Here is a 15,521-nt window from a genome sequence, read left to right as displayed (position 1 = left end):
TGGCACGAGTGTGTATTTGTGTGTTTTTATTTTTATTTTCTGATGGAGAGAATATTCTACTCCGCACGTGCTGGCACGACCGTGCGTTTGTGTTTGTGGAAAGGGCGTTTTGCCCTACGAAAGGTGGAGGGCTGGCCAGGCTCTCGATAAACCAATCATGTGAACATTGTAACATGATTGGAAGCCACCAAATGTGGGCCGGGCCTTCAGGTCCTTAAAACCGGGCCCAGGAGCCGGAATAAGGGTTCTGCGCTAAGGTCAGGTGCTATGCATCTTCTGCTATGCCGAGTAGGGGCCTCCCCAATAGTGTTAGCCAGTTCCACCTTAGTGTACGCGGGGTCATCGGAACGCGGCTGGGGGCGCTCAAAGCGAAGCGTCTCGTTTCTCAGAACGCGGCCGCTCGCGAATGCGCCGGGAAGTACGGGTGTCCCCCGCCCCGCGGTACCGATTCGCGCACTTGATGGCACGAATGTATATTTGTGTTTGTTTTTATTTTATTTTGTGGTAGAGAGGGTGGTCTACCTTGTAGAAGCCAGAGGGCTGGCCATGCCCTTGAAGAGCCAATCATGTTAAGAGTGCAACATGATTGGAAGCTACCAAATGTGGGCCGGGCCTTTTGGGATTTAAAACCGGGCCCCGGAGCTGGAAGCGGGGTTCTGCGCTAAGGTCAGATGCTATGCATCTTCGGCTATGCCGAGTAGGGGCCTCCCCTATAGTGTTAGCCAGTTCCGCCTTTTTGTTGTTTTGTATCTTTTTGCTGCTTAATGTCTCTAGTGACTTAACTTGTATATGATTGTAAATATCTGTACATAAACTTCAAGTATTCGCCTTACCCCTGCATCTCAACTCATCTTGAGACCGTCAGAGAGTGCACCCCTGGTGCGAAGAGCTTCAGTCTTCAGTTAAACAAACCGTCTCTGGCGGGGCACCTCTGGTGCAAGGAAAGAGAACCTGAACTTTACTGATCAAGACCGGATATACCGAAGTGCCGTAGTGTGTAGTAACTAAAAATTGCCGCAGTGGTGCAGCAGTCAAACGCAGCAGCAGCAAAACCTCAATGCTTTCGCATTTCTCCGCTGAAGCAGTCTTCAGTGCCCTCGCGTAATGTTTGCCTGCCCTAAAAGAGCGGAAGATGGCAGTCGGGTCCGCGCACTGCGTGACTCTCTTAATGGAGCAGCCTCAAAGCTTCCGTGGATAACAGTGCAACCTCGATCCCCGACGTAAATTTCCTCAAGGGGCCTCTATATGCCGCAACTCTGTATTTTCAGGTTAAGCCATGTATCTTATCAACAAAGAGGATAACGTTGATTAGAACAAACATGAAAAAATTAAAAGACGGGCATTCCTATCAGCTCCGTGGTGAAATGGATTAGCGCAGATTTTTTTTAACGTTTATGATAACAGGTCGATTCCCTTTGCTTACAAAGTTTTCCTTTTTTCCTTTTCTTAAAAACCGGCAATGAACGGCACAAGCAAATCATTTGCCGTCTCTCGAAGTGCGTGTTGTGTTGCCTTTTCGGGAATATTCAGAGATGCCTTTGAGCAGAAATTTCAGTTTAAAAAGTAGCTGACGAAACCGGAAGTTTGGGCACTGCACCAGTGAGAGAGGCAGGAATTACGCCGCGGCACCAGGGCGGCCGAGGAGACCGAGGGTTGTTTCCGGCAGGAGCGACCTGGGCGGACGGAGAGTCGGCCGCCATTACCAAAAGCGAACCCCTCCGATGCCGGCTGCTGCATAATTCGCGTGGCGCGGTCATCACCACCGCGGGAGAAAGTAAACGGACTGCTGAAACATTAATGAGCCCCATGGAGGGCAGCTCTGGCGGTTGTCCAGGGAGGCTTTGGGGCCGGCTGCAATGGAAAGCGCTCCGAGAGGAGGAGAGGGACCTGTCACGCGACGCCTCGGAACTCAGCACAAAGATAGCCACCCTCTCTTTCCCTTTGTTTGTCTTCTTCATTGAGCACGCTGTGGTTTGTTCACCCTTTGTATTAAGCCCCAGCCAAAAGTCCCTGAGGTGTTGCTGAAATATTAAAGCAAAAATAAGTAGAGGTAGCAAGAACCGAACGAACGGGGATACTGTGTTGTGGATGATAGACTTGTATGGCGTGAGGGCCCCTCCGCCCCAAGAGCTCCACAAACACATGGTTGCAGTTCGACAGAGGTCCACGAGGACAACGTTACTAAATGCGAACCGATGCAGTGTGTTGCCGCAAGGCTCCGAAGAACTACGCCCACTGCAGGGTAAAGGCCTCTCCCATGTCTCTCCAATTAACCCGGTCCTTCGCCAGTTGCCGGCACTGTATCCCCGCAAACTTTTTAATCTCACCCGCCAACCTGACTTTCTGCCGCCCCCTGCTGCGCTTGCCTTCTTTTGGAATCCACTGCGTTACACTTAAGGACCAGCGGTTATCCTGCCTTCGCGTTACATGTCCTACTGAAGCCCATTTCTTCCTCTTGATTTCGACTAGGATGTCCTTCCATCTGCGGTGTGAACAGGCTTTTTCTTATTGCGATAATATGCCTGGTAGCATGCTGTATTATTTACATATATGCCATGGGTACAAACTGGACTCTCGAAAGAAGTCCAGTAACGTCCGGTGTTGGGGCCCAAGAATCAATTTTTCTACATTCAATGGATGGCATGGGTGCGGTCCGTACCAGAGGCGGTGTTCCTTCCGGGTGGCATGCAAAGGGGGGCTGGTCCAAAGCAAGTGTTTAGTGTGCGCCTCGCAGGCAGGAGCTGGATCAGAAGGAGCAGGAGTCACTGAAGTCGGCGTGATATTGTGCCGGCCACGACCAGGTTGCCAGTCGGGTGAGGGCGACACGGAGGCATAAACTTCGATGCGAGAGATAAGCTTAACCTCGATCAGAGCTCAACCTGAGTATAATATCATCGCATACCTGCCCACGACCGAGCAAAGCAAAACCGCGAGCCAATCAGGCTCAACACATGCTTTCGCACGTCTACTCTGGTGAACTACGTGAAAACCTTATCATTTTTTACTACACCCGGTGCTTTGCCACGAAAATTCCTGGCATTAGTCGCTAAGTAGCTTTACAGCGGCTCAACAAAGCAGAGGAGGCTCTATTTACCTTCGGACTAAACGTTTATTCAAGAAAACTGGAAATGTCGAACGAGCGACAGTTTGGGTCCCCGGTGTTTACAGCAAGAAAGAGGGCTCGAACAGTGAAACTAGGAAGAAACTGTGAGAAACAGGCCAATAGTTTTTTTTTTTTCATGCATTGGTTGGACACTCGTTAGTCCCTTCTTCGCAGCCTCTTTTTCGCGCGTTTCACGAAGCATGCGCAACTCTTCACGAGGCACCCATGAGCGGCTGTTTCGCGTGCGGTTGGTGTAAGCTGATAGAATGCACATCAAAGGTCCTGTGTGCGCATGAGTGTCGCTTGTCAGTTCAGGTTTAATTCCATACAAGACACTTCTGTGGCGTGTGTGAAGTCACTCGGAACATGAGTGTTTATACGAGACAGACATTCGTGTCGAGTATGGACGCGTATGCAGCCGATATGAGCTCATATGAGGCACATTTGTGGCACATATGAACTCGTATGAAGCATATGTTTACTTATTTATTTATTTACATGATACTGCAGACCTTTTTGGTCCAAGCAGGGAGGGAAAAAGCAAATTACAAGAAATGGTTACAGAGCATTGAACAAATAGCAGCTTACGTACATACATATGTTTAAAATTCATGCCTGTAAATATAAAAGCACTCCGCGATACATCTTCGTCAGATCTAAAATAGTCAGAAATGCAAGTTTCAGAAGGGCATTTTCAGTGGTTAAAAGACATTGGTAATGGCCTCTTTGAAGTCAGCACACGTAAAAACCTCTTCAGGTAGTCAGTTCCAATCACTGACTGTTTGAGGAAAAAATGAAAACTTATGGGAATTTGTTTTTGCGAAGTGATGAGTTAAGGTGTAGTTTGTGTGTGTCGCGTTTTTCGAGCTGATGATGGAGTAACATAAGGAGTAACATAATAGGCACGTACCTTGACACATATAACTCTTATGGGCTGCTTGCGAATTCATATGAGACACGTTTGGATACATGCGAGATTTTTCGACGTGGCAAGGTGCGGAAGAGAGTGTTGTGGGTTAATGAGATTTGGAAGTTGTCAGGGACAAGCTGACCGCAGTTGGTGCCTGACAAGGGAGGAGATATTGAAGAAGCCTTTGTCCGGCAGCAGACAAAGGTGAGGATGATGCTGATGATGACCACTGAAGTCGCTGTCCTGCTGTCGATGTTATTAATGCTAAAGCATAGTGTGGCTCATCGACAATGAAACCCGGCGTTGACCAACAGCAGTGGTCAGAAAAATCCGAGACGACGCGACCGAGGTATCAAAGAAAAATGAGACTTCCCAAAGGACAGAGGGCCTTCAGAATGCGAGCCGAGCACGCAACGCATACGCTACAAAGTCGCGTTGCTTATTGGCGAACTAAGGTGAGCCGAGTATATGCTTTGCTTTGCGAATGTTAATACAAAAAAAAAGCATGACGCGATAGCGTAATGTGTTAATTCTCAGATTTGCAGAAGGTCATTGTCTACTTTACATTAATGCATCTCTGGGAGATAGCCCTCCTCACGGAGTGGTGCAGTGGTTAAGCGATGCGCCACTGCTCTTCGATGGCAGGTGGTCCCAGCAGTGGGCCTCGTGCGTCCCAGGTTGTTCTTCCCGAGAGACCAATCATTCATTTAACTACCACCTGCCGCAGTGGACAGTTTGCTCACTATCCGGTGGGCAGGTTGTGATGACGCCGCAAGGTGACGCGACCCAAGTGGCCCACTTGCCTCCTAGTTTGCTCTCTGAGAACCGTGGTTTTTCCCCCTCCGCAGGGGAGTTCGCGGAGGAGGAGCCCCACCCGTGCGGCGAGTCTGGCTTCGTGTGCGACGCCAGCAAGGGTCACGTGTGCCGGGGCCCCTGGGAGGGCCCCAACTTCGGCATCACCAACTTCGACAACTTCGGACTCGCCATGCTCACCGTCTTCACCTGCGTCACCAACGAGGGCTGGACGGGGGTGCTGTACAACGTGAGCGCCTTTCACTCCCTGTCCCCGCTGTCATCATCAGGCTGAGCAGGCGATGAATAGAACAGAGGCCAAGGGCACTGCTTGTGGCCCTTGTTGTGTAGCCGGTTAACCAATGCCAGGATTCGGATTGTACTCAAGATCAGAGAAACCCTCGTCCCCACCATTCAGAAATTAACGACTTCGCCCTTTGCTTCGAAAGCCCACTACCCGGCTAGACCGAAATTCTTTGGCCTTTTACTTTTCACAGGGGCTGCACTTGTACCTTTAACAGCGAGTCTAGATTTGTGTAGGTTTGTCATGCAAGTTATTACTCTTCTTGATGACTACCAGATAAAATTTAAAACGTGGGAAGACTTTAAGCTGACGAGGTCGCGCTTAAGCCCTCATGTCCGATTAGTTCGCTGAGTTTGGGATGGAAATGTTTAATTACATGAGCTGCACGTCACCCTTTCTGTATGAGTGAGGTTCAAGGTTAAAAGCTGCAACTTCGCAAAGCTCGAGGAGGCAGAGTAGGACAAGGTTATTTGCTTAATGTGCGCCGTTACTCGAATAACTGTAATCTGATAATGAAGCTGCGAAGGGTCGCTTTCACTAAAAGCAAAAACATAGTTTTTCTAATAACTATATTATGCATGCATATCTAAGAGAAGCCAACAGCCACAGAAACCAAGGAACACAGGGGATTTTTTATTTATATTTATTTGTTTTCTGGTGTTGATCAATAGAGAATATTACTCAATATGTTATCGCTTAAATTGATTAGAAAAGCAGAAGAAAAACAACCACATGCCGCCGGTGGGAACCGAATCCCCGACCTCCGAAATACGCGTCCAGTGCTCTACCTCTGAGCTACGGCTAGGGCTGTGAGATCTGCTTTCGGGGGTATTTATGTTTACAAGTGGCCTAACCTTGAGAGTTTTCATCAGCGCCATCCACGTTCGTAAGCGGCGTACGTAGTACGTCCTGAGTTACCGCTGGTGTAACGTGGAACGTCATCGAACCGCGAGGGTGGAAGCTGTTTGAGAACCCTCTTATGCTTCCTATAGCATCAAGGCTGCCAGAACCGAGGCCCTCCTTAATTAAAGGGAGACTGAAGCACTTTTTTTGAAAATCAGGCTGGCAGCGGCGTCCTATAGTTTTTCATGCTGTATACTGGAATATCGCATCCAAATAAGGCAAAAACAAGCGCGAATTGCCTTTTTTAGCAGAAATATGCGGCCTGTGCCGCGGGCACACCGTGCGGCGCGCCGCCTCCCGTGATTGGTCAAGAGAGGTCGTGACGACACTTTGAGGACTGGAGAAGCTGCCGATGCGGATCCGGCGCTGCGTTGAGTGCAGATCGAAGCTTTCCGTGGTGTTGTAAAAGCGAATATGGCGACTATTTTATGCGAAGCATATTGCTAGAGCTACCACTCACGCCGTCGCCGTGGGACCCCCACGTGACACCGTGACGTCACACCACGTGACACCGTGACGTCACACCACGTGACATCGGATGAGAGAGCCGGCCTCCACCTCGCGCCGTCGCCGTGGGACCCCTAGCCGTCACACCCGCGCATTCCCGCGCATTTCGAACGCGCGTTCACACTCGGTGTAGGTGAAACGCTCGCTCCACCAGGCAGGCAGGCGCGGCTTCCGTGGCAATCCAGGCGCTCACCCAACGCGCGTCTCGGGATTAGTCGGCGTTCCGCTGTAGCCATGCCGTTGTCTTCCCCCACGTCTGTGATAAGTGGAAGTCTAGAATGGCTAAGGATAGAGTGTGTCTGTAACCTGCGGAGCAAAGTGGCTTGCTCTCGATTCAAGTCGGTGTGTGGAGGCGGGAACTGGCGTCTCATCTCTCTGTAGAGGTTGGTAATTTCGGCAAAGGTCTGGGGAGCCTCCGCAAGAGCGTCTGGGTCCGTGGGGCCGGCCGCCCGGTTGGTTAGTCCTCGGGCTAGTCGGTCGACCCCTTCGTTTCCAGAGTTTCCCGCGTGGGCGGGTACCCAGACCAGGTTGATCTTATGGTCGCGAGTGCAGCCGCGAAGGATGCGTGCAGCGGGGTGGCAGATAAAACCTGCCGAGTAATTTTGTATTGCTTTTTTGGAGTCGCCCGTCTGCCAAAATTGTTACCAGGGAGAAATCGCCACCCAGGCTCACATCCTCTGGGGTTGCGCGGGAAATCCGCCCCCTCGAACCTTACTGCCAGCTCCCTCCGAAGACGGATGGAACCAACTCCTCAGAAGGCCAGACAAGAGCATCCAACTGGCACTCATTTCGTGGGCCCAGGAAGTCGCCCCCACCTGGGGGCCACACCAAGCCCACCTGCCCTAAATCCCGCCAATCAAAGGCAATAAAGTTGTTTCTCTCTCTCTCTCTCTTCCCCCACGACGAAGGCTTTCTAGTGGTTGTATTAAAATGACCAAGTATTCAACCAAGGAAAGCCATGTATTACCAAGCCTAGCCACTAATATGCTTCGCATTCCCCAGGCTTAGCCAAGCTGAGCCTCAGCAATTTTTTTTTACTGACCTCCAAAGAAAAGAATACTACAGTTTGTTAATTCCAAGTATCACCTGAAACGAAAAAAGACGCAAACAAAAAATTATACGCCTAGCACAAGCATACGCCAGCGTGAAAGACGCGTATGCAGACCATGCGTAAAAGGTGCCAGTACAAACCTCGGCTCGTATTCTCGGAAAGGAAGGGGTGCGAACAATACTCAAGTCAATTACCACCATCGGACGCCTCCTGGCTCGCCCGGAAGAGTGTCATCCTAAAGAAAAGGGCCAAAGCGCTGTGTACAAAAAATCCTGTTCTCAGTACCCGGCGTTGTAGGTTGGGGCAAGAAAGTATTTTAAGGAAACGATGAAGCAGCACAAAGTTGATGTCAAAATGAGCGAAGCGCAGTGGCCAAGCACTGCGAGGCATGTGACCACAGGATAGTGACGCAATCATTGTGCACTGGAAACCAAGCCAAATACGCGGACAACTTCACTTCACTCGTGGCGCGTTCAGCAGATGCCAGAAAATATTAATCGCTCCCTCGGAAATGTTCGCCCTTCCTAGGTCTGCAGTTTAGGTTCAGTGAAGTGGTGGCCAAATATATGTGTGTTTAAAAGCCAAGCTAGCTGCAACTCGCCCGCTGCCACAGCTTGATGAAGATACCGAATAAGGTTGCGAAACATGGTGTTTCTTTGCAAAAACTTGGTTGGCATTCATTTCTCTCTTAAATTTGCATCCGAAATCAGAACGTCGAACGCTGTCGAACGCTTTCATTTTAATCGCTTACCTACGATTAAACGAGATGCCGCATATGAAGAGCTTCGACGCTTGCTTGCTTGGACACGTCGAACAGAAGTAGAAAATCACTAACCGAGCCTTGCTGAACACGCCTCAGGTGGTCTGGCCCCGCCTAAGCTGAGGAGAGCGACACATGCTTGAGTCTCTGTAAGGTTTCTGCAGGGGCTAAGTGAGCATGTTTCTAGTTTTAGAAGAGGCGCTTCTTCGGAATGGTGACACGCCTCTCATGCGCGAGAAAATCGAAGGAACTGCGTCATGGTTCAGCCGTGCCTTTTTGACAGAAATCTCCAGAGATCACATTAGAGACAAGCTCTGCATGTAGCCTCTCTTACGAAAGTGCTTCGAGCAGAGTACGCTTGCTTTGGTCAGCTTGAGTTCTTCGTCACAGCAGCGAGCGCTTGCGCTGCGAGCTTATGATCTTGCGGAAAACAGTGAAATACGACACAGTCGCGGCCCTAGTTGTTCGTGGACACGAACGCAGAGTAGTACCTCGTGTTGAACCTGATTCGCAAGGTCGGCTGACACGCTTTGTACGTCACAACGCACGCTGTACGAGGAACAGCGCATGCACAACGCACGGTGAAAGCTCGCTCGGGTGCGCCGAAGTATCCCCGGCTCCTCAACGTGACGTCACATTGGCCGACATGGACGAGGTTTCCCTCTCCGCTGTTCTCCACTCCTGCGCTCGCGCGCGGCGCGGGAGATTTAAACATCGTGCTTTCAATTGGTGATTGCGCCACTGCTTTAGGCAAAATCGTAAAAATAATTTGACAGACGTGGTCAGCAATTACACTACTCAAAAACCCTAAAAAATTAGCTGATTCGAAAGCCACCTCAGTATCCCTTTAAGCAATTAAGCTGATAAGTGAAGGGGAATGAGGGGCTCGTTATACATTTTCTCTCTCTCTCTCTCTGTTTATATATATATATATATATATATATATATATATATATATATATATATATATATATATATATATATATATAAAGTTTAAAATTTCAAGGCAAGTGGTCAAAAATATTGGGAAATAATTGGGAACGTCACATTGAAAAACTTAACAGATTTATTCAACGTCTCGACCAGGGACTGGTCTTTTATTTAAATATTCCCCTAAGTAGCACTTCGGAGTCGTTTTATAGCGCCCGCTACGGCCCTGACCATTTCGCGCAAGAAAAACAATTTTACCTCCGGCAGCCTATATATAAAAAAATTACTTAGTCTAAACTGTCACACCCTGTATATAAACGCATTACCGTCGCCTAGTACTTGTAAGGCCCCTTCTGGGTCAGCTCATGCATAACCTCCAGTAGTGTCGTTAACCCTTGCTCCTCTCCCGTTTTCGCTTGGATGCAGATCAACGACGCAATGGGCAACGAATGGCCGTGGATATACTTCATCAGCCTCATCATCCTAGGATCGTTTTTTGTCCTGAACCTCGTTTTGGGTGTCTTGAGCGGGTGAGTGTTCCACTGCTTGCCAATCGCCCTGCTGGGGCTGCACGAGGCACGAAGGCGGCCACTCTATTATCGGCGGCGGCTGCGTGAACCCTTCCTTCCTTCCTTCCTTCCTTCCTTCCTTCCTTCCTTCCTTCCTTCCTTCCTTCCTTCCTTCCTTCCTTCCTTCCTTCCTCACTTCCCTTCCTCCCTCCTCCATCTCTCCCTCCCCCTTTCTACCTTCATTCCACCCTCCCTTATTTTCCCTATTCCATCCCTTAGTTCTTTCTTTCTTCCTTCCTTCCTCCCTTCCTTTCTCCCCCACCCTCCCTTCGTTATTCCTTCCTTCCTTCCCTCCTTCCTTCTGTCCTTCCTTCCTTCCTTCCTTCCTTCCTTCCTTCCTTCCTTCCTTCCTTCCTTCCTTCTGTCCTTCTTCCTCCCTCCCTCCCTCCCTCTCCCCTTTCTTCCTTTCTTCATTCCTTCTTTCTTTCCTTTCCTCCCTCCCTTCCTACCTCCCTTCCCTCTCTCTACACATTGTCGCGAAATGCGGAACTGAAAGCATTGAAGGACGACTCGATGAAGCAGGTTGCGGCGCTATGAAGCAAACTGCGTCATAAGCTTCTTTTGGTACTTTCGTACTCGCCATGAAAGTTTTACGTAACTCTACGGGAGGACTTTGCATGCGTCTTAGAGGGGGTCCGTCATCTTAGACATTTATTTGAAGAAAGATCGGCACCATGCGGCAGACATGATCGGAAAATTTTGACAGCAGCTCTCAAAGTAGTCCAGTTGCCATGGCACCAAATTAAGCAGGAACCATTAGTCTGCCGTACGCCGAGCACGATTGTCCCAACGGAATTGCACGCATCTACGCGAAAGACAGGCGCCGCCCAAGAAGTGGCGGTTTGTCTCGTGTTGACCGCTTCTGTCCCTGTGGGGAACTATGCAGAAACACTAGTGACGAGTGGAAATAATTTTTTTACTCTAAAATAAGATTACTGTCGTGACAATCCGAGCAACAAGACCTCTCAGGTGGGGCGGATTGCCGGTGCCAGCCGGGGTGATTATTAACTCACGGCATTGAGCGAATCAAAATATGCCTATTAGCTGGGGTGGCTGTGAGGCATAAAGGTAAAGTCTGAACACTAAACATGCATGGTCAAACACGGTCGCTTGTCCATCCTCATGAAACACATCACGAGTGGTACTAGTGTGTTCGACCCAGTCAATGACTGGCGTTCTGAGCGCACATATTGCACCTGGTGTGTTACTGATGCCGCGTAAACGTGACCTTGTGAGCTGTTACTCATCAAAACGCTAGTATTGTCGAGGGCTACAGCTTCCAAATATTTGTCTTCAAAACAGCTTTAGAGGTGTTATCTTTCATAAAAGCCCGCAAGATTTAAAAATTTTCACGTCAGTGTTTGCTTCCTTGTCGCTGTGCTAGCGCCCACAAAAGCATCCCTACTGGAAGAAATCGGCGTCATAATTCCCAGGAAACGGAATGTAACCCTCGGTGACACTGCTAGCCTGTTTATTCACTACGGATTTGCGTAACAGAGTTTCCCAAGTAACACAGATTAGGCCGTATACTTCGCATGCATTTCATTTGGAGTCATATTTGAGGTCACTTTTCTCTTAGCTAGAACAACAGAGCTCATGCAATTCATTTTATTTTACTGGCAATGTTCTCATTGCTGAACTGAATTAAGGAATATAACACTGCTCGAAAGAAGGCCTACACAGGAAAGTGGGTAGACGACAGCACAGAAGCTAGGACATCCTCTGTCCTGTCGTCTTCTCACTTTCCTGTGTGCGTCTTCTTTTGGCTGGCACTATTTTTCTTAATGTAATGTACCACCTAGCCCGACAACTTGTTTTGTTGAACAGAACTAGACATAATTTTGTTGAACTAGACATAATGCTTCCTTTACTTGTTTAAATAACTGCATATATATACTTTCTCGTAACAATGTAGCAGCTGTATCTTAACGGTGCTCAAATTGTTTGGCATAAACATGGAGGACACGGAAAAGAATCAACTTAAGCTAAGGACAACCCAGCGAGCTATCGGAAGGAAAATTGTAGGTGTAATGTTTAGGAAACAGCAAGAGGGCAGAGTTGGTCAGGGAAGAAACGAGGGTTAAAGGCAGCCTGGCCGAAATCAAGAGGATTTAATGGGCTTGGGCAGGGCATGTAATGCGAAGGGAAGATGACATTATTACTCGCCGATGCACCTTAGTACGCATTTTATGACCGCATTTCCTGTTTCCTCTTTTTCTTTTACTTTGATTTTACTTTTTCTTTGATTTTACCTTCTTTATCTCCTAAATTTCCTTCCCCATGCAGAGTAGCATGCCAGCAATTTTTAAACGTCGGCTAAATTTCGTGCGGGTGGCTGAGAAATTTGCGGGGACACGGTGGCCGCAGCTGGCACAGCACAAGGGTTAATTGGAGAGACATGGGAGAGGCCTTTGCCCTGCAGTGGTCGTAGTCAGGCTGTCGATGATGATGCATCCGAGTTTTGTGCAAATAAGCTGTGAGAGGGAGCTTTCTCTTACAAAAAAGTTTCAGACAGTCTATAGAGTGTGTATAGACTACTGTCTATAAAGTCTATATAGTATCTATAGACAAATCCTAGAGAAAAGTCTTTAGGCAATACAAATGCCATAGACAGTCTATAGGAGAATCTATAGATTTATGGGCACACAGTTTTAGTAGACTTCTGCCTTTAGACAGTGTATAGATTATTAATAGTCAAAAAGGAATATCTATAAGAAGTCAATAGAGTCAATAAGGAGTCTATAGACCATTTTTATGAGGGCCGCGAGCCACAAGTGGAAGTGGAGTCAATGTTCCAGCACAGCTCACCCAGGAGAAGAAGCCGGTTAGGAAGCCTTGTTGCTTGCACAGCGGCAGCCGTGAATTTTCGATCGCCCAAGATCTCGCTGCAGCTCGGTGTAGGCACCGCCGCGAAGGAATGCGAGGAACTTAACGTGCGAGATCAGGAGCACGTGAGGTGGAAGAGGGGGCACGAAGCGGGAAGGCGCGTGTGAGCATCGTCGTCTTTGTCTCCGCTGCTATTTTTCATTGTTATTTTTTATATTTATTTTTAGTTTTCTGATTTTCTAAAATTTATTTTATTATATTATTTTTTCTCTGCCCAGTTGAGCCATTAGTAACATGCGTTGCATTCGAATTTGCACATAAAGCTATTGTCCCGCTTCGATCTCCCAGCTAACGGGTTCCTGTCGTTGCGTTGCGTTGCGTCGTCCAATCTGTCAGCCTATACTCAGCTCCTTTTCTTCCTCTATAAACTGCTAATCTTTCCGACAGTTCACCGCCTGTGTCTTGGCCACTCTCCCGTAGTGGGTATGTGCCATTTTATTTGAGGCCAACCAACGTAACAAGCACATCGTCCTTGTGGCGAGTTGACGCGCTACAAATAATTAGCCGCTTAGCTAAGAAACCTCTTGAGCGACTGCTTCAGAAACAATGGAGATAGCGGGCCCCCTTGAAGCCTAACCGTTAAGGGGTATGTGACCACGCAAGGAAGGGCAGTAAGCGGAGATCCAGCTCTTCGTGCAACTGAGGCCAGAGGAGAGTGCCGCTGACATGGCAGTAAAACCGCATAGACGGCAAGACCGCGTGCCGCCGACGCAGAAGAAGGCTGGGTTCAGCGCCAATAGCCCACAGCAGGTGCCGCGGCAGCTGAGAGGCACCGACGCAGGCGCAGAGGTTTACCACGCGCGCCGGCGAAGTGGAGGCAAAGGCCGTCAGGGGCATGCACAAGCAGAGCGAACTAGGAAGCCAGTCCGGTGTGGTTGTTCTGCCTGCGGGTTGTTGGTTGGAATAACAGGTGGGTCCCCTTAGAGGTGTTATGTCCTGGTACCGAGGGCCGGAGGGCGGAGAGGCTGACGAACTAAGCCTCTACTGGCCGGATTCACCATACATAATTCGGGTGTCTGAAAAACCGCGAAAAGCACTCGACGGCTAGTAGCTAGTAAGCTGGAAACACCCCTTGAGTCTTGGAGGGGCCCCAGGTAGCTGACCCGTGTTAGGTTGTCCTGCCTCCGGCAGGCCTAGCCCGTTGCGCTTGTGGATGGTTGGGCAACCCGTGAGTGGGTGTCGCCCCACTGGGCAATCTCGACGCCCTCCCTGTCCTGGCCGGGCAGGCCATTAATGGAGTCAAGACAGATTGAAGGATCAGGGCAAAGAACTCGCTGTCCCCATTCCCATCGAAATTCCCATAACCCGTTTCTTGACACCCTTACATCCTATCCATTTGTCCATCCCTTCCGCTCATCCCAGGGGAGATCAGGGGAGTCTCACCGGGCCCGCTCCCCCGGCTGTGGGTCGCTATAGTAGCTACACCGCCCCCCTAAATTTTATTTTTCCAGCTTCGGGTGGCGAAACTTGAAATTGCCTGAAGTTAAAGGTGCACTGAAGAGGAATCTGAACTCGTCTTTTTGCCGTGGCAACTCAATCTACACGGTCCCAGCATTCTTAGAAACTTCAAATTATTGCCCTCTGAGGCCGATTTCCCTAATCAAGTCGGATTAACGTCCGACTCCCGCATTTTTTTTTAATTCCCCGCCTACGGTGGGAGGAGTCGGCCAACGCATGGAGTGCCTTTCAGGCATTTACGTGGCGACTTTGCTTTCGCTTTTATTTTGTTTCTCTTAGGTTTCCGTGAATAAATAGGTCTAGTCGGAGACTACATAGCTGCAACTTAGGCTCACGGAAATAAAAATACGCGTGGACTCTTTGCTTTCGCCGATCACTACGTATCACTCCCCCAACGGCGAACGGCAAGCCGCCACGGAATTGCGTGGAAGGTTGGTCGACTCCTTTCAGCGCTTGCGGGGAGTTAAAAAAAAGGCGGGATCCCGACGTTAATCCGATTTAAATTAGGGAAATCGGCCGCACACGGCAATAATTCGAAATTTCCAAGAACGCTCGAAACGTGCAGATCAAGTTCCCGCGGTAAAAATACGAGTTCAGATTCCTCTTCAGTGCACCGTTAACATCGCATCGCTGTCATCCTGAAGTTAACGCCGCACAAAGTAGAGGGTACATGAGAAGAGAAGCACACACAGTAAGAATGGAAAACCAACAATCCCAAGCTGCTGTTTTGAAATTGCCCTATGGCTTCCTCTTTTATTTTATAATTGTATTAAGCCTGTTGTACGTGAGTGGTGCAGGCAGGGAATATTTTTTAAATTCTTTTTGGTTGCCCCAACCAATTAAATGCCTGCTGTCGCTTTACAGGTTGTAGCTATCCACAGACATTTTTTTTAAACGTTCGCACAATTTAGGTGGAACACATTTTGTGTATTGCATCAGGATTTTGTTTCCATTCGTGCTAATTAAATCGAAAAAAAAATTAGCGATAACTGAGCGGTATTGTTACATTTTAATATGACTCAGCCGTTCATAAGGCTAAAAAACGCGTTTAATGCTTGAAAAATGCACTCAGCAGAACAAGATCCAGTGTGCAGCAATATGTGCTATACAGCTCGGCTGAACGCGTCGGAATGACGACGTTGGGATGTTCTGCCACGGAAAAATGCGGAGGCGATCTGAAACTTGGTGCGAGAAACTCATTTGGAATCTCCCGCGACTATTACTTTGATGATTTTACTCTAAGGAATGGTCGGCGGTGCTTCTTCAGGCAGCTGGCTTTGTCACTGAGTCTTCGATTTCGCTGTCGCTCCTCCGTTTCGAACCTGCGTGGGAGTCGGTGTAGGCCTTG

At 48.9% G+C, this 15,521-nt stretch overlaps 1 protein-coding gene across 10 annotated transcripts in view; it reads left to right on the top strand.

Annotated features, from left to right (window-relative positions):
- LOC149337784 (muscle calcium channel subunit alpha-1-like) overlaps positions 1-15,521 on the top strand; it is a 615,266-nt gene that overhangs the window by 435,105 nt on the left and 164,640 nt on the right. For all 10 annotated transcript variants that reach the window (XM_089553522.1, XM_089553521.1, XM_089553520.1 and 7 more), the window contains exons 8-9: positions 4,862-5,055; positions 9,687-9,790. In XM_089553522.1, coding sequence (XP_089409648.1) covers positions 4,862-5,055; positions 9,687-9,790 — 298 coding nt within the window. The remainder of the gene's footprint in view (positions 1-4,861; positions 5,056-9,686; positions 9,791-15,521) is intronic.

This window comes from Amblyomma mixtum, chromosome 7 (genome assembly GCF_055824585.1).
Source record: "Amblyomma mixtum isolate Tamu chromosome 7, ASM5582458v1, whole genome shotgun sequence".
NCBI classification, from domain to species: domain Eukaryota; kingdom Metazoa; phylum Arthropoda; class Arachnida; order Ixodida; family Ixodidae; genus Amblyomma; species Amblyomma mixtum.
This window is presented reverse-complemented; position numbering and strand designations above follow the sequence as displayed.